Source organism: Trichomonas vaginalis, chromosome IV (genome assembly GCF_026262505.1).
Source record: "Trichomonas vaginalis G3 chromosome IV, whole genome shotgun sequence".
Taxonomy (NCBI): Eukaryota; Parabasalia; order Trichomonadida; family Trichomonadidae; genus Trichomonas; species Trichomonas vaginalis.
This window is the reverse complement of record NC_067206.1, coordinates 36,739,109-36,764,527: the sequence shown is the minus strand read 5'-3', so window position 1 is coordinate 36,764,527 and position 25,419 is coordinate 36,739,109. Positions and strand designations below refer to the sequence as shown.

General features: G+C 30.7%; 7 protein-coding genes and 3 pseudogenes across 10 annotated transcripts, besides 6 other annotated features; 6 read left to right on the top strand and 4 right to left on the bottom strand.

Moving 5' to 3' along the window:
- The first annotated feature begins 68 nt into the window (after positions 1–68).
- Positions 69–101: a mobile genetic element.
- Positions 69–101: a terminal%2Cinverted (terminal inverted repeat of tvBac_53III transposon ID:TVAGG3_0234220).
- Positions 102–430: 329 nt separating this feature from the next.
- Positions 431–453: a mobile genetic element.
- Positions 431–453: a terminal%2Cinverted (terminal inverted repeat of tvBac_53II transposon ID:TVAGG3_0234210).
- Positions 454–633: 180 nt separating this feature from the next.
- Positions 634–760: a mobile genetic element.
- A 228-nt stretch (positions 761–988) lies between these two features.
- On the bottom strand, positions 989–4,395 carry TVAGG3_0234190 (importin beta family; the record flags this gene model as incomplete). Its single annotated transcript, XM_001318848.2, has 1 exon — positions 1,116–4,286. One exon carries the CDS (start codon positions 4,284–4,286, stop codon positions 1,116–1,118), a length of 3,171 nt encoding a protein of 1,056 aa, XP_001318883.1.
- Positions 4,396–5,163: 768 nt separating this feature from the next.
- Positions 5,164–5,399, top strand: TVAGG3_0234180 (annotated as a pseudogene). Its single transcript has one exon. A coding segment is annotated over exon 1 (236 nt).
- Positions 5,400–5,423: 24 nt separating this feature from the next.
- Positions 5,424–5,639, bottom strand: TVAGG3_0234170 (uncharacterized protein; the record flags this gene model as incomplete). The annotated part of the gene is made up of 1 exon (XM_001318850.1): positions 5,424–5,639. The coding sequence occupies one exon, from the start codon at positions 5,637–5,639 to the stop codon at positions 5,424–5,426; it is 216 nt and encodes a 71-aa protein (XP_001318885.1).
- Positions 5,640–5,708: 69 nt separating this feature from the next.
- On the top strand, positions 5,709–7,349 carry TVAGG3_0234160 (uncharacterized protein; the record flags this gene model as incomplete). The annotated part of the gene is made up of 1 exon (XM_051227443.1): positions 5,709–7,349. The coding sequence occupies one exon, from the start codon at positions 5,709–5,711 to the stop codon at positions 7,347–7,349; it is 1,641 nt and encodes a 546-aa protein (XP_051112429.1).
- A 150-nt stretch (positions 7,350–7,499) lies between these two features.
- Positions 7,500–25,419: part of a mobile genetic element that runs on past the window's edge.
- TVAGG3_0234150 (uncharacterized protein) lies at positions 8,242–9,141 on the top strand (the record flags this gene model as incomplete). The annotated part of the gene is made up of 1 exon (XM_051227442.1): positions 8,242–9,141. One exon carries the CDS (start codon positions 8,242–8,244, stop codon positions 9,139–9,141), a length of 900 nt encoding a protein of 299 aa, XP_051112428.1.
- TVAGG3_0234140 (uncharacterized protein) lies at positions 9,226–9,909 on the top strand (the record flags this gene model as incomplete). Its single annotated transcript, XM_001318852.1, has 1 exon — positions 9,226–9,909. One exon carries the CDS (start codon positions 9,226–9,228, stop codon positions 9,907–9,909), a length of 684 nt encoding a protein of 227 aa, XP_001318887.1.
- TVAGG3_0234130 (phage tail repeat-like family) lies at positions 11,977–12,411 on the top strand (the record flags this gene model as incomplete). Its single annotated transcript, XM_051227441.1, has 1 exon — positions 11,977–12,411. The coding sequence occupies one exon, from the start codon at positions 11,977–11,979 to the stop codon at positions 12,409–12,411; it is 435 nt and encodes a 144-aa protein (XP_051112427.1).
- TVAGG3_0234120 lies at positions 13,312–15,622 on the top strand (annotated as a pseudogene). The gene has a single exon. A coding segment is annotated over exon 1 (2,311 nt).
- Positions 18,470–19,227, bottom strand: TVAGG3_0234110 (annotated as a pseudogene). Its single transcript has one exon. A coding segment is annotated over exon 1 (758 nt).
- TVAGG3_0234100 (uncharacterized protein) lies at positions 22,526–23,108 on the bottom strand (the record flags this gene model as incomplete). Its single annotated transcript, XM_051227440.1, has 1 exon — positions 22,526–23,108. A coding segment is annotated over one exon (583 nt), but the record flags the coding sequence as incomplete, so codon positions are not given.

Sequence of the window (25,419 nt, the reverse complement as noted above, 5' to 3'; positions counted from 1 at the left end):
CCTACGAAAAATATTAATCTTTCACATTAGTCATTGGTGTATAAAGTTCGAGATGTCAAAAAAATTGTGAGAATGTCAGAAAGTGTTAAATGCATCCTAAATTTGCATTTCTAGAGAACTAGAATGTATGATCATAATACATTGTCCGACATAAGCATTTTAAGCTGTTTTACTTCATAAAGTGAAGTTGAAAACAAATGAAGAGATTGGATATTTTCAATTATGTTGTTATGTATTTTTACAATAAGAAATAATCAAGGTCTTGAAATGTATCAAGTTTGGCAATGAAGCATCACTCATTTAATATGATTAGATCAGCTATATGATAACTTCCTTCCCAATATCTTCTTTTGGAAAAGTGACAAATAGCAACATTGACCCCCTCTCCAGATTGAATTTAGAATAATCGTTTTTGCACTTGTCGGAAACCTACCACTTTCTGACATTCTCTCAATTTTTTGACACAAAAGCTTTCTAAACCAATATTCTAAGGTCAAAAGTTAATATTTTTGGTCAGGAGAAAGTAAATATGAATCATTATATAGTACCTAATATAACTGTTAAACTTTTCTGCTATTAAAATAAAGATATATTGATTTATTCATAGCATGTCAGAAAGTGGTAAGTACACCCTTAAGGCAGCACTTACACCCATCTGACTTTAATTCAAATTTTTATCAACTGGCGTGAAGCGCCATTGAAATTTAACATTAAACATCTGAATTAAAGACCCTGTCATAGGGGCGTAAGTGCACCCTTAAAAAATTATGAAATGCTGTAAAAAAAAGGTATCATTTACAATGAATTCTCTTATGCTTTTACTGTATTACTAGATTTGATAGAAAATCATGAAAAAAATTATGAAATGTTGTAAAAAAGGTATCATTTACAATGAATTCTCTTATGCTTTTACTGTATTACTAGATTTGATAGAAAATCATGAAAAAAATTATGAAATGTTGTAAAAAAGGTATCATTTACAATGAATTCTCTTATGCTTTTACTGTATTACTAGATTTGATAGAAAATCATGAAAAAAATTATGAAATGTTGTAAAAAAAAGGTATCATTTACAATGAATTCTATAAATATATAATCTCTATAAATTTAGTTAGTTATTGGAAGAATGAGTTCACACGATTAATCTTCTCTTCGATTTCGCCACATACATCAGAAATGAGCTGATCTCTGTTTGAAAATGAAGACAAAATCTGGCCAACAGTTGAAACAAACTGAGGGAAGTAATCTGCAGTCAAAAGTTGGTCTCCGATTTCATCATCATTCATCATCAAAAATCTGATTCCAGCACGAGCGAATTCTTCTGTTACAAGGCTATTATATTTGTTGAACAGCCAAAGGAAGAATCTCGCAACACCGAAGTTTTCGCTCTCATCAATTGTTGATGGCATGTTTTGGAGGATTTTTGAAAGTTGTTCTTTACTGACTTCGAAATTATCACCGTAATAATTTCTCTGCAATTCGCCAATGACGGAAACAACTCTCTGCATGAATTCCTTGAATGATTCGGCTCTTTTCGGTTTCAATTCAAGTTTTCCTTTCAAAACTCCAAAAACTTCTTCCGCAAACTGCTGGAAATACTCTTGAGCGCCTGTTGTGAACTCGTTCAATACCCAGACACCTGTTGGATCGTTGTTCATTGTTCTGGATAATGCGTATTGGTAAACAACGCTCAAATCATCCGGATTCATGTGAATTCCATCGAATTCAACGAAACAACCTAGAACAGGTAACGCGAATTGTCTGAATATCGGTTTCTTGCCTGTAAGCCATAGTAATGATGGAGAAATAAGCTGGCCAATGTGATTTACGGATTCATTTCCATATTCAGTGACCAAAGCTTGGAGTAATCTGGAGAATCCATCAAGAAGATCGGGATCTTCCATGTATTTGCAGCAAGGAAGCTTACTAGCCATGAAATTGCTGACTTTATTCACGATTTGTGATAAATCTTCGCCAATTCTCTTGGCGCTGATATTCTGGACCACGGATATTAATACTTCCACGGCCGAAAATGGCGATATTGGGTCTTTCTGGTCTAATGCCAAAATCTTGAGTGCTTCGTCGATGATTCTTGGCGACCATTCGTGTGCATTGACATCGTACTTGCCTATAACCTCTGTAAAACAGGCCAGAGCGCGGCATCCGGTCTGTAATGCGTCTGCACATCTTGATGACATCTGAACTGAGCAGTTCTCGATCATTCTTTCACCGTATTCGGCAATGATCTCTGGAGAAGAATTCATAAGAAGTGCAGCTAACTCGCATAAAGCTATAGCTGGGGTGGCAAGAATTGAATACTTTACACGGCCATTATCGTCTTCATCTTCCTCTTCCAAATCGAAGGTCATATTCTCGTTCATCATGTTGATTCTTTGCTGGACTTCTTCTTGGAGGTTGGCATTGGTGTCGACGCTTCCCATTTCAAGTAATTTCTCCATAAGTGCTGGGAAATTCTCCTGGAAATTAGTTTTGTAGCGCATTGACATGGCTCCAATGAAATGTAGTGCGGCAACACGAATATCATTATCGTCTTGGTCAAGGAGCTGGAAAATAAGCTCCATAAAGCCATTTACGTCTACAGCAAATCTATCTGGGCAATGGCGGCTCATATTCGAGATAGAATCAACGATGGATGGGATCAGGAACGTATTGTTAGATATACATGTCTCCAAAAGTGAGAATAACTGAGATTTAATTCCATCATAGTTCTGTGGGACGCCTTTGCTTGCGTGGCTGATAAGAGAGACAATGCATTCGAAAATATTCATGTGGAGATGCTGATCTACTGACTCTAAGCATGAAACTAAGAAAGAATAAGTATCTACAAAAATTGGATCGGTATCTGAGACTTCTTTGAACAAATTATTGAGTGAATTGAGTGCTTCTGGTGAGGACTCGTCTTCTAATGACTTCTGGAATGCTGCAAGACCTGCTTGTGTAAGATCTTCGATATAATCATCAAGTAATGTGCCGAACGTCAATGGAATCTGTGCAATCGCATAAGAAGCAATATCACGAGCAAGAATGGCGTCGGATTGAGCTAAAATCTGGATCAATTCGACTATATTTGGAATTTGTGACTCGTAATCGTTTCCTTGGTTCTCGAAAAGGTTTGCATAAGTAAGAAGGAGACCAGGATAGTGCTGTTCTTCAACTTCCGAGTGGATTTCGATGACATGATCGATGAAATCCGGATATTGACTGAAAGCTTCACTGAAATCATCGAAAATATTGATTTCTGACATGGTCAAGCTATCGTTTGGATTTTCATTGAAAATTGCTCCGGATAAATCCAAATAATTATTGAAAAGTGACTTTGTAAGCTCTGAATCCATCATACTCTCTGTCACACCTACATAAGGGAATGTAAGGTTGATTAAATTGGCAAATTTGACTTGAATAGAAATATTAATTTCGGAACTACCGATAAATGGCATGAAATGGTTGATGATAAGGAAAGGATCGACAAATATAATTGGATCCTCGCTACCAACAACTCTCATAATGAGGTTATAAAGAGAATCAAAAATTTGATTGTTATTTATGTTGTCTTGAAGGGCTTGTAGTGTATTTTCGAATATTGTCTTGAAGAATGTGCATTCTTCTGACTCTTTCACGGCTTCAAGTGCTGGATCAAAGTCTCCATCTTCTTCCGGAGCTTCTTCTCCTTCAGCAGCTGCATCGTAGAGCTCGTTCAAGCACTGATCGCCGAAATTGAACGCAAGCTCGTAAGCTGTGATTGGCTGAGGAAGTTGCAAACCAAGTTCAATCGAATCTTTAAGGACTTGTAAGTAATCAAGGAGTTCACGAGCTTTTGATCGGAGTAAAAGTAATGCAGCTTGCATTAAAACTTGATTTTCTTGATTGTTATTCTCAGAAATTGCTTTGATTGCGTTTTGAGCGAAATCTATGATTGTTGGAGCGATATCATCGAGATCTAGTGTTTCGAATGCATTTCCAAGATGTCTTTGTGTTTGGTAATCTTGCTCTCTGGCTATTAATTCGACAATTTGATTGCCAATTTGTAATCTCTGTTCATTTTCGAATTTTTCTGAAAGCAAGGAGTTGTTTTGAGAAAGTGAGATAGCTGCTAATGATTTTATCTTTGAATTTGTTGTTTGTTGTAAGATAGAGATATTTGCCTGAATAATGTTGGGATTTTGACGCGCTTCTTCGATAAATGAGTAGTATTTTTCAATATCAGCAGAGTTTCCTGCTATCTGTGCTTCGTAAGCGCTTAAAAGAGTTCTTGTGAAATCGTCCATAAAAAACTCTTTGTGCCTTTACGACGATAGAAAATTTTAGAGTAAAAATTTCTTTCTGACTTTTCATATTGCAGCTATTACAAGATAGTAGTCATTTTATTCGAATAATCTTATGAAGTAAACATGAGAACGAAATTTTGAAATTAGTAGTATATGTGGACGGGTTGTGTGACTTTTTTTGTAAACGTAAGAATTCATACAATATTGAACGATTTTGTATCATTATTTTTAACATATGAAGTAAAAAATGTAAGATTCTTACGTTTTTGAATAAATCAAGATTTAAAAATTTTCAAAATTGTAAGACATTTACACTCAGCCCATACATAACGAAATAAAAGAAGCTATATATAGATGATGTCAGGTTATTCAATAATTAAACATTGTTTAAATCCTGATTGGAATCAATGGAGTCATGAATGAAAAATAAACTTTAAGAAGCTAATGATTATTTGAATTTATGAAATCAATTATTTGATTCATTCTTTCTTCAATCTCTTCTATTCTTTTTGTTAAATCATCTATTTTCATTAATGAGGTGATTCTTGATTGAGGAATAGATTTCAAACTAATCACTCCTTTTATTTTTGAAATTTTGAATCCATCAACTTTAAACATTTTATTCAATTTACACGTTGTCAATTCTTCAAATAATTTTTTATTGTTAGCATAATAGTCATTAAATTCTTCAACAGATGAAAAAATTTTTATTTCAGTAATTGGTTTAACAACGTTTATTTTTTGTTGAACATTAACACTTTCATTTATTTCTTCCTCCTCTGTTTCATTTATTTTTAAAATCGGTTTCATTTATCATTAAATAAAAATTAGAATATAAGTGATGAAATATATTTTTTTAATTAATATTAAATCAGAAATGGCGGCAGGATTCTTTAAAAAATTATGGGATGGAATTAAGAAAGCTGCGGGTTGGGTTTATAAAAGGTTATTAAACCTGTTGCAAACTTTTTGGCACCAGTAGCGAAAACGGCAGGAACTATCATAGGTGGAGTATTAGGTACTAAAGCAGGTAATCCGGCGATGGGAGCACAAGCAGGTAACGCAATTGGTGGAATTGCTGAAGGAATACTTAATAAAATAGGAGGTAAATAGTGGAAAAATAAATAAATATTATTTTTATCTTAGTATCGGTTGTAGTCTTTGATAAACTTTTTCTCCTTTATTTAATATTTCTCTTATTGGGGCAGCTTTTGGTGTTATTGATTCAGCAATGTCACTAATTGCTTCTTTATTCTTAAATATCCAATTTGCTCCTTTCTTCATTGTTTCCCAAACTTTATGCGCTCCTCTTTTTACTTTATCCCACAGTTTCTTAAATATACCTGCAGCCATAGTTGATTATTTCATTAAAATTAAAAATTCATTTTCATCTTTTAATTTTGATTTTTTATTTAATAATAAATGACGACTAACTATTTGGTGCCAAACACTAAACCGATTAATGGAAATGTGTTTCATTCATTCGAAAAGATAAATGAAATATTTGCAAAGAATGATGGTAGAAGATATTATAGAGAACTTGAAAGTTCATGCTATGACTCTGATGCTCCATATTTTGATGATAAACAAACTCATTTAAGAATTACAAATCCAGCTCATGATGTGAACCAATTAGGTGACACATATATTAAACGCAAAGTTAAAGCAACTCTAGTTTCAAATAAAGCTTTCACATGTGATGACGCTTTTAAATGTATGCGTTTATTCGTTGGTTACAAATCATCAAATCAAAGCTTTAAACAATTAGAAGTAGAAACCGAAAGAGGTGATGCTGGTTATCTTCAGATGGATTGCGCCCGTGAATCTTTCGCATTTGCAACATATAAACCAAAATCAGAAAGGAAAGTTAAAAAGTTTGTTCATTCGTTATATAATAATGTTCAAAAATATGATAACTCGGTATGTGGTAAATATATTGACCCTTCAGAAACGTTCAAGAAAGCAAATGAAGAAGTTGATGTCACTTTTGATATGATTATTCCGGTAAATGATTTGTTAGCATTTCAGGCGTTCGATGATTATCCTAAATCATTTGGTGAAATCATTCTTAAATATTATGTTTTCAGGGATACTTTAGTATTTTGTCAGGTTGACCCGTTAAGAGTTGCTGATTTACAAAATTACGTTTATGAAAAGATAACTGATGGAGATTATGAAAAGATTATGAATCATATTTATAAATATGATCGCAAATTCCAACAAATCGGACTTCCTGCCAAATTAATTACAAGCTTAGCCGCTACATCTGCTGACGCAACAGTTGATGACGTTATTATTTCATGCACAAAGATGGAAGTTTTAGAGGATAAATGCATTACACCAGGATACGGTTTAATTGAAGAATCAGTTAAAGCAATACCACGTTTATTTAGTAAGGAAGATCCATTCATGATTCCAGCTCAACATATTGACGTTCGTTCACTAAATGGAGGTTGCATCACTCCTGAAGGTATTAGCTCAGATTTCTCATACGCTCTTCATAATGTTACAGATGTTGTGTTAACATTTCCGAAGAATGCAATGCAAAGAACAGTTTTAGAAAATCCAATGCTTCGAGGTCTTCAGGTCACTATAGATTCCAGAAACTTCCCCGATCAAGCGATGACCACAGTGGGTGACATATTCTTTACACGTATGCTTCAAGCTTCTGATTTAGATGGAGTGAATGAATGCACGGAAGAATACGAGGACTCATTAACTAGACCACTGAATGCTGATAATGGCACGCCATTAGCTAGAACATGGAAAGACCAAACTTCATTCTTATGCACTATTCCAGTTCAACGTGATGGAGCGGGTATATTCTTTGATGGATTAGAAACTTTCAACTCACAAGTTACAGTACAAGTGAAAGCTTATCCAATCATTCAGGGTGAAAATGACACTTACTGTTCAAAAGTGACAAATCCTCCTCAGGTTTGGTTTACTAGGACTACGTATTGGACATGGACACCGGACGAAGGTTTGAAATATCATCCAACAGGTACACCACCGCAGTATAGAAGTTCATATGATGAAATATTGATGAATAGAAATGTTTAAAATTATAAATTTATTTTTGATTAAATGGATTTAAATTCATCCACCCCTTATGAAGAATTAGCGGGAGTATATAATACATACGTAGATGATATGATTAATGAAGCATTGAGTGATAATAGAAATGCTCTATCTAAGGAAAAATTAATGAAAATTCCATATTCTGAATGTTATTTAAATTCAATCACTGCAGCAATTGGTAAACAGAATAAAGGTAAAACATTAACGATATTAAAACAAATTATCATTATTGCTAACACCTCCCCCCATTCACATGTGTTAATTTATATCAACCGTTCAGGTTCACCTTCAGATGATACATTTGAATCTTTAAAGCATTTAATCAAAATTCCAATTATTTATTTATCACAAGAAGAAGCAGAAGATTATTTAAAAAACTTTTTAATGTATAAAGAATTATATAATACAATCAAGAAGCAAGGATTAGAGGATAAAATTATTGATAAACAACGGGATGAATTATTTGAAACACTTTCTATTTCAAATTTTGATAAAGAATTTTTGCATTCACTAATTTTTCTAGATGATGCAGTGAAATCAAAACTAATAACAAATGAGAAATCATATTTTAATCAATTATTAACTCAATGTCGACACATTCAGTGTTCATTCTTTATGGCTGTTCAATACTTCAAAGCATTAAGTACAAACATTAAATCAAACCTGTCCACCCTTTTCATTTTCAGTGGTTTTAGTCGTCAACAGTTGAACGTTATGCTTTATCAAGTGAATTTACCAATGAGCATTAATGAACTTTACACACAATATCAGCAATTAGGTGAACATGGAAAAATAATAGTTGATTTAAATAAAGGAAGTGTTAAATTTGATTAACTTTTTATAATTAATTTTTATTTTTTATTTATAATTAAACATGACAGAAATAGCAAATCTTCTACAGGTTCCATTAAAACAAGGGACAAACAAAAAGGGTGCATATAATAGAACTATGAAAGTTCCTGATGGAATGAAAGAATTAGTTCATATTGTTGCTGGTCTTCAAAAAGATGTTAAACAAATGAGAAACGTTTTAACATTACCAGAAGCTCAAGCATATGCCAAACGTCATGGACCAAATTGGGAAGCACATGAAGCAGACATTACAGGACCAAATGGAAAGCCTGATGGTATAAATGAAGTCTTTGTTACTGATGGTCAAGGTAATATTAAAGTCATAAATGGTTATAAATTAACTATATCTGATTATCCTAAACGTAAAGCATATAATGAACGTTATCCTATGCAATTTGATGAAAATGGAAAAGCTGTTAAACAATACATTGAAGAAGGTGAAAATGGTCCAATTAATTCATACCGTCATAATCCATATTCTTATTTCAATGAAGAATTAAATGCTATTGAAGAGGGACCGGATGGATTACCACGATATGTTAATCAGTTTGATGGTCAATATGCAAACATTAGACCTGAAATTTCAGCTAAGAAATTCTTTAAAGTTGCTTTATTCGATCCAGTGTTCAATGAACAGAAAGAAGCAATGAAAGCAGAATTTAAACCAATTCAAGTGGCAAGAATTTCTTCATCTTCACTTTCAGAAGCGTTCAAGGAATTGATAAAGAAACCACTTTATTCTCAACAAGGATATAACTTTGATTTAATTAAAGAAAGTGATAAACGTAAATTAGAAAAATCAGATGGTTTTAAGAATGCATGTAATGAAATGATTAAAGATATTGTAAATGATAAAATAAGACTGGAAGAAACTCAAAGCAATATCAATAACATAATTGGTGCAGTTACAAAGAAAGTATAAGCAAACAATGATGAACCTTGGGATATTACCGTAACAACTAAATAAAACTTTAAATATATTTTTCTTTTTTTTATTCGATTATAAATGAGAAGACGTTTCACTAGTCAAAAGAACACTAACGCAAAAGCAGAGATTACGGTTGGTTATAACGTAAATGATGATAAATCACGAATTATTCAAAATGTTAAAGTTAATGTTAGCCCTGAATTAACAAGGTCAGCAACTCAACCAAATTTATTAACTCGTGACTTACCGAAGAATGAAGAGAATGGAGACCCAATCATTTTATCTGAACCTGGTAAAGAACCTGTTGAAATTCCCACATATCCAACATACCCCCCACCTCTTTCATCAAACATCGAGAACCCAGGAATCTATGATTCCAGTCGCAATGCGCCATATAAAGTAGACATTAATTCTGAATTAATGAAAATTTACCGTGATATAATAACTAATAATTATGATTCAATAATAAATTTAATTGACCAATCCGGTTTAATTATTTTACCTTATGAATCATTAATTCACATTATCGCCATTCTTTGTGATGTTCAAGATTCAGACGTTAAGATTCAATTTTTCATAGATGATGAGGTTTCATGCTGCGGAACAGTTGCAAAAATAAATCCTATAAAGGATATTAGCACAATTAAGATATCAAAGAACGGAACAACAACTGAACTTCATTTAACATATAATGATATTTATAATAAAATAGTTGATGAATATAAAATATCACTTGAAAAATTCTTTGTTAAGGCCATTTAATATTCAAGCATTAACATTATTGAATAATAATCCTTTGAATCATAATCGATAATAATTGACCTTTCACCAGTTTCTATCGTTTGTTTTATTTCTTTTTGTTCCCCACTATCTGGATCGGTCATTGTAATTGTTTTTGTTATAGTATCAGCTTTATCTTTAACTTCAATCTTTTTTCCATCGGGATATTTAAACCAAAATTCCAAAAATTCGATATTGTCAATCTGTTCATATTTTAATCTATCAATTACATTTTTAATACCATCTGAAAATCTTATGAAATGGTCATTATATGGGTTTGATTGAACTAAATTTGAATGAAGTGAAATATAACCCGATGATGAATATGACATTGACTCATATTTTCTGAAAACACTAAAATTTATAACATGAATGAATTTCTTATTCGTTGAATTTATGAATTCTTGAGGTAATCTTATTCTAGTTTTATTTATCACTGGAAAATAACGCTTTACCATATTTTTAATCGTAATAAAAATGTCAATTATCAATATTATTTCGAATAATAACTGTGAATTAAATTTAACAGTTAGCGGAATTTATAATGTTACTCTCGTTTCTGTGAGTGGTAAATTTAATCCCATTCTTTTAGACCCTTCAGATTATATATCATTTATTAAAGATGACCTTGAAAAAACGTATGATATGTATATAAATAATGTGATCACGAAATGGGATATTAACATGATTTTAAGTTATTTAAATGAATCATTTATCGTATGGTATGAAGAAAATTTTAAATCAAAACCTGATAAACTTTTTGAACTTGATGAAATAAATAACCTTATTAAATTCCCACTGAAAATTAAATTTTGTACTCCTCATTTTCGTTCATTGTTGGGGATATTAAATTTTGAAAAAGATGTTGGGGATGTTTTGTATTCTGACACTGGTTCCAATTTCATTTTAATCAAATGTGATAAAGTTAATACCCCAATGAGATTTTCACATCAAACATTAGACCCTAACTCTTACCCATCAATACAAAACATTTTATCCATCAACTTAAACATATTTTCTTTATCATATCCGTTTCAATTATCCGGGAATTCATTTATTCTTCATTCAAAAGATTTATCAAATATTAAATTTAGAATAACTGACCTATTTGATTGTGATTTAGAATTCATGAATGAAATATTATGGCAATTTCAAATAGAAAAAATAGCTGATGAGATAACGGATTAAATATTTATTTTTAAATCATAATAAATGATTAAACAACAGCAACCACAACAACTTAAGGCACAGACCATTACATACGCCATATATGCATATAATTCAAAGACGGCAGAACAAACGCAAAGGTTGAAATATGGAGATTTGGAGATAGTATTGAAAAATGACCATTTCGAATTCGTTTGCAAAGGTGGTGCGGTGATATCAAATATAAAAGAAATTTTATTTATGAATTCAAAAATTAAAGGAATAACGGATGATATAACATCAATTCCACCAGAAGAACAGAGATATTACGCATTAAATGCATTTCCTAAAGTTTTGAAGATTGGAAGATTTAATTTAAATGAGGAATTCATAAAAGGTTTCCTAAATGACATAATGAAGAAAGCAGATAAGGATTGTGTGGCTAGTGCGTTAGAGAAGAAAGCAGATAAGGAATATGTGGATGAAAAAGATAAAGAAATTATAGAAAGGGTTGACTGGTACCATGAATGGACATCGAAGACTTTTAAAGTTAAAGCCGATACAGGATGGGTTTCAGGATGTTTAGACCTTAAAGCGGATAAAACATATGTTAACGATGAGTTAGAGAAGAAAGCAAATAAGAACCATACACATACAAGTTTTACAACTGTTGCTATAGAAAGTATTGAAGGAACGGTTGAAGAAACTGGTGGGGATGCAATATATTGTAAACCTCCTAACTTTCCACAAGGTTTAACATCGGATGACGACATAACGACGATGAAAAACATTAGATGTAAAGATGTTTATGTCATGAAGGATGAACATAATATTAAATTCACTGCTCAAGATTTATATGACAAGAAAGCAGACAAAACAGAGCTTCAAACATTAAAGACAGAAATGCTTCAAACATTATATCCTATAGGCTCTATTTATACGTCAATGAACTCTACCAGACCAGAAGTAGTACTTGGTTTTGGAACTTGGACTCAAATAGTCGACAGGTTTTTGTATTGTGCAAACTCTTCAAAGGAAACAGGTGGAAGTAAAACGATTTCAGGTGAAAATTTACCTGCGCACAGTCACTACATAGATTTAAGTACATCTCAAGCAGGTTGGCATAAGCATAGATATTGGGATTGGTCAGCAATGACAAAAGGTAAAGGATATGATGTTAAAGACAACGTTAAGTTTGCTATAGATTGTTACTGGAGTAACACTGAGGGAGGAGGAAACCATACACATCGCGTTTCAGGATATACGCAAACAACGGGACAAAGTAAAGACTACATGCCACCTTACATGACAGTTTACGCATGGTATAGAGTTCAATGAATGAACTAAATATATTTTATGTCTGTAATTAATTAGGTAATGAAGTAATGGATGAACTACAGAAATAAATGTTTACGTTAATGTTTACGTTAATGTTTATGTTAATGTTTTCAGGTTATTCAATAATTAATTATTTTTGAATAACTGAAGGGGTCACCGGGTCACCAGGTAATTTCACTTCTATGAAAAAATGTGACAACATGACATTTTGACAACATCACAGGAGGAAGGCAGTTATTAATTATTTTTGAATAACTGAAGGGGTCACCGGGTCACCAGGTGGTCACCAGGTAATTTCACTTCTATGAAAAAATGTGACAACATGACATTTTGACAACATCACAGGAGGAAGGCAGTTATTAATTATTTTTGAATAACTGAAGGGGTCACCGGGTCACCAGGTGGTCACCAGGTAATTTCACTTCTATGAAAAAATGTGACAACATGACATTTTGACAACATCACAGGAGGAAGGCAGTTATTAATTATTTTTGAATAACTGAAGGGGTCACCGGGTCACCAGGTGGTCACCAGGTAATTTCACTTCTATGAAAAAATGTGACAACATGACATTTTGACAACATCACAGGAGGAAGGCAGTTATTAATTATTTTTGAATAACTGAAGGGGTCACCGGGTCACCAGGTGGTCACCAGGTAATTTCACTTCTATGAAAAAATGTGACAACATGACATTTTGACAACATCACAGGAGGAAGGCAGTTATTAATTATTTTTGAATAACTGAAGGGGTCACCGGGTCACCAGGTGGTCACCAGGTAATTTCACTTCTATGAAAAAATGTGACAACATGACATTTTGACAACATCACAGAAAATTTGACGCAGCCCAAAAATAAAGTTAGTTTTAAAATTATTTTTATTTTTTTATTCCTATATAAATGACAGCAACAAACAGCAACAGCAACTTTATCGTTTCTGATGAAAAAGTTATTGATTCATTAGTTGCGGAATTAGTTGTGGCAGAAACTAAAACCCTCAACGAAAGAATTGGTGAAAACATGATTGATTTACATAACTACCTCAAACATGATGGAGGAAGAGGAAGGAAAACTGGTACAGCTTTATTAGTAAATAAAATTTCAAATTTAACGATTATAGATGTTGATATCAATAAATCGTACAATGATGAACTTAAAGAAACAGTTAGAAAAGACATTTTATCAAAACTTTCGGATAAAGATGTTATTGTTAAAAGCTTCAGGAGGTCTTCACATTTATTGCAACACTAATTTCTTCTATGCAGTTTCGAACAGAATGATTAAATGTTATTCCTGCAATGATTATGATATTGATATCATGACTTCTATTGATGATTCAAAGCGTTCATTAGTAGTTATGGCTGATTCAAGAGTTCGAAAGAATGCAACAGAACCAATCAATACATACTCATTCATTCGCGGAAGTTATGATTCAACATTAACCAGAACAGTGAATGATATATTAAATGATTTGAATATTAAGGTAAGAGTTGAACAGAAGAATGAAGAAATAAAGAGTATAATGAATGAAAACAAAGATGTAAACATTGACGATAAACTTGCCCAGAGCATAGTTGATGGCATCTGTGATTTTGAAGTACATAATGACGGTGGAAACATGAATTTAGAAAAAGAAGTTACATTATTCACACTGTTTCAAGCTATTAATTCGTTACCTAATCATTTAATTAATGAAGCATACGATAACGTTTATAATTTCTGCAGCTTAACAGAAAATGCAAAAAGTAATTTTGAAAAAGCACGTAGTAGATATGCACATTTAATGACTTCTCCATTTGTTTTAGTGAAGATTCTAAAACTATATCAAAAGGAATATTATGATGAATATGTTTTACCTTTATTACGCAAGCCAAAAATAACATTTGATATCAAACTTGATGACTCGTTTTTGATAACAGATATTAGACGTAAAGCTGAAAATCATCAGTATAAAAACAGTTCTGAAGTAATTGAGGATTTATCACGTGTAATCCGTTTTGTAGATTGTGGAAATAAATACTTCATTCAGAAAGATTACAACATACACGACAAAATGAATCAAATATCATTCGTTCTTCAATCAAACATGAAAGAGTCACTTAAAATGATTAAGTTATTTAAAGAAGAAGGTAAAACAATAACAGCATGGGACGTACTACTAAATCAATTGTCTCCATTAACCGTTAAGGGTGTTTGCTTTAAATCTGATTCCCCAGATGTTTTCTCAACGTTTCAGGGTTATAAATACAACATTCTCGAAAAACCAGATTACTCAAAAATTGAGATGTTTATGAATTTCATTAAAGAAGCCATTTGTGATAATAACGATGAAGTGTATAAATACCTTCTCGGCTGGATTGCATCAATGATTCAACATCCTGGAATCAAGAATGAAACAGCAATTGTTTTGAAAGGACTTCAGGGAACAGGTAAAAACAGATTCACAGACATTATTTCTGAACTTCTCGCTGGTTATTCATGTAAAAACATTACTGAAATAAGTGAGCTAACGGGTAATTTCAACTCAGTAGTTGAAAATAAAATGTTTCTTGTACTTAATGAACTCAAGAATGTAGGTGAAGACAGACTCGCAAACTTCAACGCTTTGAAATCAATTATTACGGATAATGAGATTAGAATTAATGAAAAGAATCAACCCAGAAGAACTGCTCAGAACGTTGCAAACTTCATTTTCGTAACTAACAACGTCTACCCTGTCAAAATTGATGTTGGAGACAGAAGATACGTAGTTTTAAGAGTTAATGGTAAATTCAAGGGTCAATTTGATTACTTCAAGAATTTAATGGATTCATGCACTAAGGAATTTTATGATAATTTACTGACGTATTTTATGCAATATGACCTTTCATCATTTAATGTACGAATCATACCGATGACTGAAGCCAAACAAGATTTAATAGAATTATCATCAAATCCTTTAGATGTATGGATAAATACACATTATGATGAATTGTGTGCAGGTATGACGTGTAAAAATGCTCTATTCTGCAAACCATCAGACATGAAAGACAAGAATTTCCAAATGAGCATTAAGGATAAATGTGAAAGGAAACAAAGAAAAATAGATGGTAAACAGACATGGTATTATGTTTTGAAAGAAGAAATGAAAGGATTATATAAACAGGTTGAACCAAACGATAATGAGGATTCATTTACTGACGATGAAATACCTGTGAATGAAGCTTTATAAAGTATGACTGGAATTTATTTTTGCCTTCCTCCTATGATGTTGTCAAAATGTCATGTTGTCACATTTTTTCATAGAAGTGAAATTACCTGGTGACCACCTGGTGACCCGGTGACCCCTTCAGTTATTCAAAAATAATTAATTATTGAATGACCCATGACTGTTGTCAAAATGTCATGTTGTCACATTTTTTCATAGAAGTGAAATTACCTGGTGACCACCTGGTGACCCGGTGACCCCTTCAGTTATTCAAAAATAATTAATTATTGAATGACCCATGACTGTTGTCAAAATGTCATGTTGTCACATTTTTTCATAGAAGTGAAATTACCTGGTGACCACCTGGTGACCCGGTGACCCCTTCAGTTATTCAAAAATAATTAATTATTGAATGACCCATGACTGTTGTCAAAATGTCATGTTGTCACATTTTTTCATAGAAGTGAAATTACCTGGTGACCACCTGGTGACCCGGTGACCCCTTCAGTTATTCAAAAATAATTAATTATTGAATGACCCATGACTGTTGTCAAAATGTCATGTTGTCACATTTTTTCATAGAAGTGAAATTACCTGGTGACCACCTGGTGACCCGGTGACCCCTTCAGTTATTCAAAAATAATTAATTATTGAATGACCCATGACTGTTGTCAAAATGTCATGTTGTCACATTTTTTCATAGAAGTGAAATTACCTGGTGACCACCTGGTGACCCGGTGACCCCTTCAGTTATTCAAAAATAATTAATTATTGAATGACCTGAAAACATTAACGATAAAATAAGTGATAACAAATTTTTATTTTTATCATAAATGAATACCCCACAAGCTCAAAATTTACCACGAATCATAACAAGGGAGGAAATGATAAAAATGATGCAAGAACATGTTAAAAATAACAAACCACTAAAATTGAGAAAATGTGGTTATGCAGTAATGATGGAAAGAGAGATGTTGTCGAAGAGGAATAAAAATTAAATTTGGATTGAGTTTAAAAATTCATCTTTATTAAATTCATCTCTTCCAATCAATTTATTTATTCTATTAAATTCTTTTATTTTTGCTTCACTCAGTTTAATGATTGAACGATAAGTTTCTAATTTTTCGATTATTTCTTTATCGTTTTCAACCCCACTGCATTGTGGCTTCTTTTTGTAATAGCATATTTTTGATTTAATTCTGTTTAGTTTCTTTTTATATTCATCGTCTGGACTCTTGACTGCTTTGTTGTCACTCATTTCTTACGAAATAAAAAAAATTAAATATTATTTAAATATAATGGAGTAATAAAATAAATCGGAATTTCTATTAATTTATTGTCAACTTCAACTAATGCATTGCCGTTAATATATCTAACAAATTCAGCTATTGTGTCAAATCTTCGTCTTCTTTTTGTCATTGATTTATCAGTTTTTCCATAATCGAGATGAATCAAAACTTTATCCCCTTGTTTAAAATTCATGAGCCCCGAATTAATTTGTTCACGTTTAACATCATTTAACTTTTCCATTTGCTTTCTAATATATTCCCATTCTTTTGAAATATCATTTTTCATTTCCACTGGTTTCATGTTTATAGTTCTATGCCATGTATTATTGTAATAATATACTAACTGTTGTATGATGGAGTCATGATTTCCATCCCAGTATATCTGACCGTTAACCCCTAACGCATCTCTAAGAGTTCTCATTACCGCATCAACTATTTTATTATGAAACGTATATGGAGAGGATGAGAAGTAAAAATTAATTTGTGGGAAATAATGAGCCATAGCTGCCTGAAATCCTTTATCACCATCACCCCTGATATTATCTACTCTTTCATGATCTAGTAAGTATTGAATAGCTCTTCTTGTTTCCTGTTCTGTTTTCCCTTTCACCGGAATGCAATATAAATATCTAGTGTTAATGTTAATGGCAAATAAATAAGTAACGTTTCCTTTTGAATATTCCAGATGATCGATTTCGTATGAATATGGATATGGTGCAAATGAAGGTCGACTAAATTTTTCCTTTAATGGTTGAATTTTCGGGTCAATTGGTTTATTTAATATCTTGAAATCCATTTTAAAATCTTTTTGCTTCTTTAATGTTTGAAATGGATATAATAAAGTGAATGATGAAGGATTAACTGAAGGAGGAGGCGGTACTGTCGTTGGAGGTTTTGGTGTTGCAAGTGGTTTAATTTTATCTGCTTTGATTTTGGAATTCAATCCTCCCTTCATTAATTCTGGATGTATTCTATTCATTTGTTTTAAATATGCTGTATATAAAGGTTTGATATACTTTCCCGCTTCAAGTTTATGTTGAAGGATGAATTCCAAAAGTTGATCTTCATTTAAAAGTCGGGCTGAATATGGTTTAACTAATGAATCATAAATTAAAGCTTGTGCATCATTTATGGTCTGAAGGACATGGGTGTTTTGTGGCTCAGGATTATATAATTTATATAATTCATCAATATCTTCTTCTGTTAATACTTTATTTTTGAAATCTTTCAACTGTTTAAGTTGTGATTTAGTTTTTCCCTTTGAATATTCATTATTTTTAATTTGTCTTTAATTTCAGAAATTATTTTATTATGATATTTCAAAATTTCATTTTTATAATATGGATAATAATATTCCATATCATCACCCGTTATATTGTTATCATATTTTTGGAGATATGCTTTTAAATCATAATAATTAAGAAAATTTTGATTAAGTACTAAATCAGCAATTAAAATTTTTAAATCTGTGTTATTCATTTATATAAAAATAAAATCAATGTTTTAAGGGTACCCGCCTCTTTGAATCATAGTATCAAAGCCATCATTCAACGGTTCCTTTTGTCTCTTCTGTGGTATTTTATTAAATAAATGGCATACAACATCCATTTTCACAACATACAGCCTTAGTGTGTGCTCCTGTTAATGCAGTCTTACCAATTGTTAAGCGAGTCATTGACCCATTTTTAAGTTGTAAATTAATATTCTGACCATCAAATATCAATTTATCATTTATTATATCCAAATAATTTTTAGGTGTTAATTGCTTATTTTGTCTTAAACTAACACCTTTCATTTTTTGTGCAATCTTTTTAAAATCACTTCCATCAATTGAACCGTTGAATGATGTATAACACTTAGGACATAAAGCAACCATGTTATCACCTTGTTTCTCAATTGCTAAACCCAATAATTTTTTCTCATGTGCTTTTTCTTCAGCTTTATTCTTTAATTTAGGTTTAAATTTCTCATCAAAACAGAAGAAATCAAAAGGTGCGAATTTGAAAATGTTTTTATCATAAAATTGTTTATCGGTAACAATTGCTTGAAATGCTTGAGTGTTAGGAAGATTTGGATCGCCAGCGATTGCCCAATAAGATGAATCAGTATCACCTTCAATGAAATGAAAACGATTAACATCCATGCATTTATACATAAAATCATAAATGAAAACCAAATACCAGTATTTGCGTTATCTAAAGTGAAGAATGCCTCTTGTAAACATGTATCACATCTATAAAATCTATCTTTAAGCATCACTTGATATGTATCTTCACCTATTTCTCTTATGTTTTTAAACTTATTTGACATACATGCAACGCGTGACTTCTGTGCATTCATTATTTTAGTCTTTGCGTAATTTTGTGTATTCATTGCATCGTAACCATATGATCCATTAAGTGAAATCTTGCAAAATAAACTTTTTCCTTTATTTCCTTCTAATTCAGCCTTTTGTCTTTCGTTCATAAATTTGTTCGCAAATTCATTAAAGCAAGTGTTTTTAGTAAATGTTAAAATTGATTGAATGTCATCAATGATAAAATGAAATCTGTCTATTAGATACCAAAGATAATAAGAAGAAAATGGTTGATATTGGTTGTGTGTTGATGCTAATTGAGTTAATTTCTCTGTTTCTGGTCAACTGGTAATTGTTTGATTTCATGTAATTATACATAAAACTGCCAATTGTTTTTTCATCTGTGATAATATCTAAGTTTCTTATTATCGGTAAAAAGTTTATGTAATCATTAATGTATTTTTCATCAATATGACCCTTTACTTCAGCCACGAATAAAGTATTTTTCTTCTTAATTATTCCCAGTGCTTTTGCTTTCTTTGTTGCTGTATCACAAATGATAACTCCGTTCAATCTTCCCGGCATATACATTTTATGGTCAGTATATTGAATGAAATCATGAGGATTAGATGAAAATGATGAAGGATATAATGAATTAAAATCAACACCAACGAAATGAGTCATAATGTTGGTGGTGTCCTCATTTGATACAGTTTTAGTTTCTGGACTATATGAAAGTTTATTAATGTGCGTGATTCCTTTAAGATTAACACGATGTTGAACATTTGATAACCACCAGTAATTCCATTACGGAGAATGTGATAAGCTTCAACTGAATCTAAAGTCATTGGTAAATTATTTTTTAATGCATAATTTCTTAAATTGATTCTTAAACGTTGAACATCTTCATCTTTATTTGATTTTACGACATTGCAATAACAACACATTAACTGACAATTTTCTTTGGTATGTGGTTTTTCATTATGATTCTATCCAATGTTGGTTTATTTGCATATGTAAACGCTTTACCACACATTTTGCATTTAGATGAAAGGATTAAATTGTGATAGTATTGAAAATCATCCATTGAAACATTATTTTTAGTATCTCTTTCTGCTTTTTCATCTTGTTTCTTATATGAATCAATTTTATATTTCCAATACTTTTTCGTTAATTCAAAACTTGATTCCACATTTTCTTCTTCTGGATATGTTTCGTTAGGATTGAAGTTCTTATATGCTAACGCGTAACGAATCATTGATGCATTCGATGATAAAGAAAGATTATGAAGCATGTCAATTTTATAAACAAATGTTTCTTCAATAATTTTATCAATTGGGTCAATCATAATTTCAACATCTTTATTGCAATAATGAATAAAATATTCTAATCTATTCTTAAATTTTTAGCATCATTGAGATATATTTGATAATCTGAATCGATATTGTTTCTTGTGTTAATGCTGAATAAAATGAATCTTGAGTGAATGGTTCCTTTTATATAATTCTTCTTCGTAATTCTCCCATGTGATGAATTGATAAGGGAAAAAGGATTTAACACGTGATTTATTGTTTCCGAAATCTTGAGTGAATTGGTCTAATGTCCCACCCGCTATATAATTTCTGATGTCAATAAATCTCAATTCATATGGAACGTTTGTTTTCTTTACAATGATTTGCTTAAATTGTGAAGATGAACCCAGCATTGATTTTATTTTCCATTTTGCAGTGTTTAAATCACGAAGAATTAAATTTAAATCAAACTTTCCCGAATTAAAACCTATGATATTCACTTTATTGAATTCCTCATCTAGAAGTTCTTTAAATGCTTCCTTCTGTTTTTCATTTAATGTATGAGACAAAGTCCCGCCGTTTGCGGCTTCATTAATTCTTCATATTGTTCAATATTTGATTTAGCAACTAATGAACAGGTTGAAAATAAAAACTCAATCCAATCAGAAATAAAAGAATCACTCGAAGTTAAGCAAAAATTCCTCGTATATGTTTTATCGTTTAATTTAACCGTTGATGATACCATGAATGGTTTTAAGTAAGCGTTCAAAGTTGCACACTCAGAAAGTTGTAATTCTTCTTTAGTCTCTAATGTTTCGAAGTCAAAAGTAATATAATATCTTGTCGGTTTATAATATTCCTGCAAATTATGTGCTAATAACCACTGATATATCTTCTGTTTCGTAATATGTGGTGCATATGGTTGTTGTGTGTTTTGCAATTGAACGTCTTGAATTAATCTTCCATTATTTTCTTTACATTTCTCACAATGCTTTTAAAAATCTTCTTTGGTTTTTCCTTTCTGGATCATCACGGATAGAATAAACTTCTTCTTTACAAATGGACAAACTTTATAGCCGTGAGTGCTTCAACGTCTGTTATTCTGTCAGCGTGAAGTTTTCCACATGGACTCTGTGTTAATAAAATATTTACTGTTTCAAATTCTGGATCTATCATTATTGATTCCACTAATGGAAAGTCTACCTTATTTATGTCCACGTCTTCTGGTTGAGGATCACAATAATAGAAATCAATATTAACATTTAACATTCTCGCTAATCTCTCACTTTCTGATGAAATGTCAAACCTTCATATGCATCTATTGCTTCATTTAAATAACTTCTACGAGTTTTAGGATTAACACCATCAGGAATGTTATAGAAGCGTTTAAATAACCTTCTACCTTCGCTCTTATTTGATTATCATTCATTTTAGCTGTTCCATTTTTGTTCATTTATGTAAGAATAAAAATTAAAATAAATAAAAATAAAGTTTATTTTTTTAAAGCCCATAAAATGAATTAAGAACACATAAATTTTTATCATCTGCGACGTGACGAATACATTTTAATTTACTCAAGAATGCGTACCCTGATACATTAAATCTAATTCCTGTCTTATTTAATTTCACAACTTTGAAAAGGAATGTATGAATAGCTATAAAATGATGAGAAGATGTTTTATGGGTTGCTTCCATTTTTTCTGAAATAAATGAATAAATATAATGTTTATAAGTTTTCATATCTTTTATATTCTTAATAACGAATGGTATAGACCTTTCACTTCGTCTTCCTTCGGTGCTGTTCTTTCATATGAAACATTATTGGTATCTTCAATAATGAAACCACAATCACATAAAATTTTATAGGTTCCAATGGTTTCTTTTGATATTTTATCTAATAAATCAAAAACTTTATCAACACCTGTACATTTATTTAAATAATAATTTGTGTAAATATCATGGTCTTCTTTCTTAATCGTATTTGTTGCATATGTCACGTTTTTAGTGCTTTTTTGAATTTTCAGAATCAGAGGAGGTGAAAGTAATATACATGGATAATCTCCATCGTCAATAAATTGTAACTTATGTTTATGAATAAATTTTGTGCCTTCTTCTGAAAGTGTTTCGTCAATATCACCATCTAATAAATTTTTAGTAGATTCCAAAAAGTAATTTTTATATCTTTCCTCATGTGATTTTTGAACTTCTGATTCTGAAGCTGGGATATTCATTAAACCCTCTACTTCATTCTCAGCATTTCTCAATTCCTTAATTTTTTCATCTATTTCATTTCTTAATTGTTCCAATTTCTCAATCTCATCGTTATAATATTCATCTTGTTTAATTTTTTCTTCAAAATATTCAGGAGGTGTTTCAAGGCTCTCTGAGCCCAGGTCCTCTGGACCATAAAGAGGAATATTCTCCTGTTTTTCAACTTTTTTGGGATATAAATATCTCATTATAGCCTTTTTAGTAATTGGTCCGTTATATTTAAATTCATTCAACAATCTGGAAAACTCTTTCACATTCTGCATATATGTTGGATAAGAACCGTCTCCAAAATTTTCTAAAATATTTTCTAATTCTGAATTAGTGAACTTTAAAGATTTCAATGAATTAGTTGTTATACTCATTTATCATTAAATAAAAATTAGAATATAAGTGATGAAATCTATTCCTCAATCAAGAATCACCTCATTAATGAAAATAGATGATTTAACAAAAAGAATAGAAGAGATTGAAGAAAGAATGAATCAAATAATTGATTTCATAAATTCAAATAATCATTAGCTTCTTAAAGTTTATTTTTCATTCATGACTCCATTGATTCCAATCAGGATTTAAACAATGTTTAATTATTGAATAACCTGACATCATCTATATATAGCTTCTTTTATTTCGTTATGTATGGGCTGAGTGTAAATGTCTTACAATTTTGAAAATTTTTAAATCTTGATTTATTCAAAAACGTAAGAATCAAAACTGTAAGAATCTTACATTTTTTACTTCATATGTTAAAAATAATGATACAAAATCGTTCAATATTGTATGAATTCTTACGTTTACAAAAAAAGTCACACAACCCGTCCACATATACTACTGAAATTATTTAGAAGTTTAGAAGTTGTTAGAATGCTATTTTTGTCATGCGGAAACACTATTTTTGATTTTAATGTTCAGTTGCTTTTGGTTAACACTGGGTGTGAAAAATTATTTCTCATATCTTCATTTGTATGCAAAATCATCAAATGAAGAGGAGTTCTACCAAGTAAATCTTATGCATTAATATATGTACCATTTGAAATAAGTAATTCTGAAATTTCTGGATAGTTATTGAATGCTATAATATGAAGTGAAGTTTCTCCTTCTTTTCCTTTAATGTTTTTCAGCTTCAATAATTCTGTTACGTGATACACTATTTAAGGTATTATATCCATTCGTGCATTTAGAATTCCACGAGATATAGGTAGCTTTGATATTGATGTGTAATTCAGATATGTTGATTCATAATATGCTGTTTCATTATGATTATTTGTTTCATCGATATCTATTTTTGTAGCCCAAGCGTATTTTGTGCTGAAAAAGTTGTTCGTTGTATATTTACAATGAATGTATTAAATAAGGTGTCTATTTCATTAATCATAGCATTGTGTTCAAAATTCAGTGGTTGTATTATTATGAGATAAGAAAGATGCTAAATTTGTCATCTTCTGTTGGTAACTGTTTTTAAACTCATTAATTTGATTTGAATCATGTGGAAAAAGTGATATTCTAAGTTTAAACTATTAAATTTATGTAAACAATCATAATCATAAAATAATGATTCCATTTTTAGGAATTAGCTTATTCTTCAAAGCTTTGTAGACGTTTCCCTGAAAAGATGCCGTTGTTATGTTTCCATTAATAATGAGTAGTAGGATATGAAGGGTTTTGTGACTTTTTTTGTAAACGTAAGAATTCATACAATATCGAGCGATTTTGTATCATTTTTTTAACACATTAATTTTAAAATATATTTATTTTTTTATTCTTACATAAATGACCCAACAAGTAAAACCAGATAAAATAGATTATCGAATTTTAGAGGATGGTGTTCCTGTTTATATTCAAAGATTTAAAGGGAAGCAATATTATAGAATTGTTAATCCTGAATACATAAGACATTTATTTAAAAAGGAAGACTGTGAATTATTAAACGTTAATGAATATGAAACCAATAAATCAAAACTGAGATATAAATATATTGGAAGTGATGAAAGGTGTAAAGATAAAGATAAAGTTTATTCAGTTTCATATAATGAATGGAAAACCAATAAGATAAGAAAACATTTAGGAGATTATGGGAAATGTTCTGAATTCTTTAAATCTAGTATATACAAGAGAGTAAAAGAAATTAGAAATAATTATTTTCATGAATGAAAGATTCACTATCATAATGAAATAAAAAATAAAAAAATAAACTTTAAAAATTCATGTCTCAGAATCAACATTGAACTTTAAAAAATTAATGATTATTTGAATTTATGATATCAATTATTTGATTTATTCTTTCTTCAATCTCTTCTATTCTTTTTGTTAAATCATCTATTTTCATTAATGAGGTGATTCTTGATTGAGGAATAGATTTCAAACTAACCACTCCTTTTATTTTTGAAATTTTGAATCCATCAACTTTAAACATTTTATTCAATTTACACGTTGTCAATTCTTCAAATAATTTTTTATTATTAGCATAATAGTCATTAAATTCTTCAACAGATGAAAAAATTTTTGTTTCAGTAATTGGTTTAACAACGTTTATTTTTTGTTGAACATTTTCACTTTCATTGATTTTATTTTTATATAAATGGATAACGTACATTTAAAAAATTTAATTGATGATTTAGTATTTAATCAAAATTTTCTTAATTATTATGATTTAAAATCATATCTCCAAAAATATGA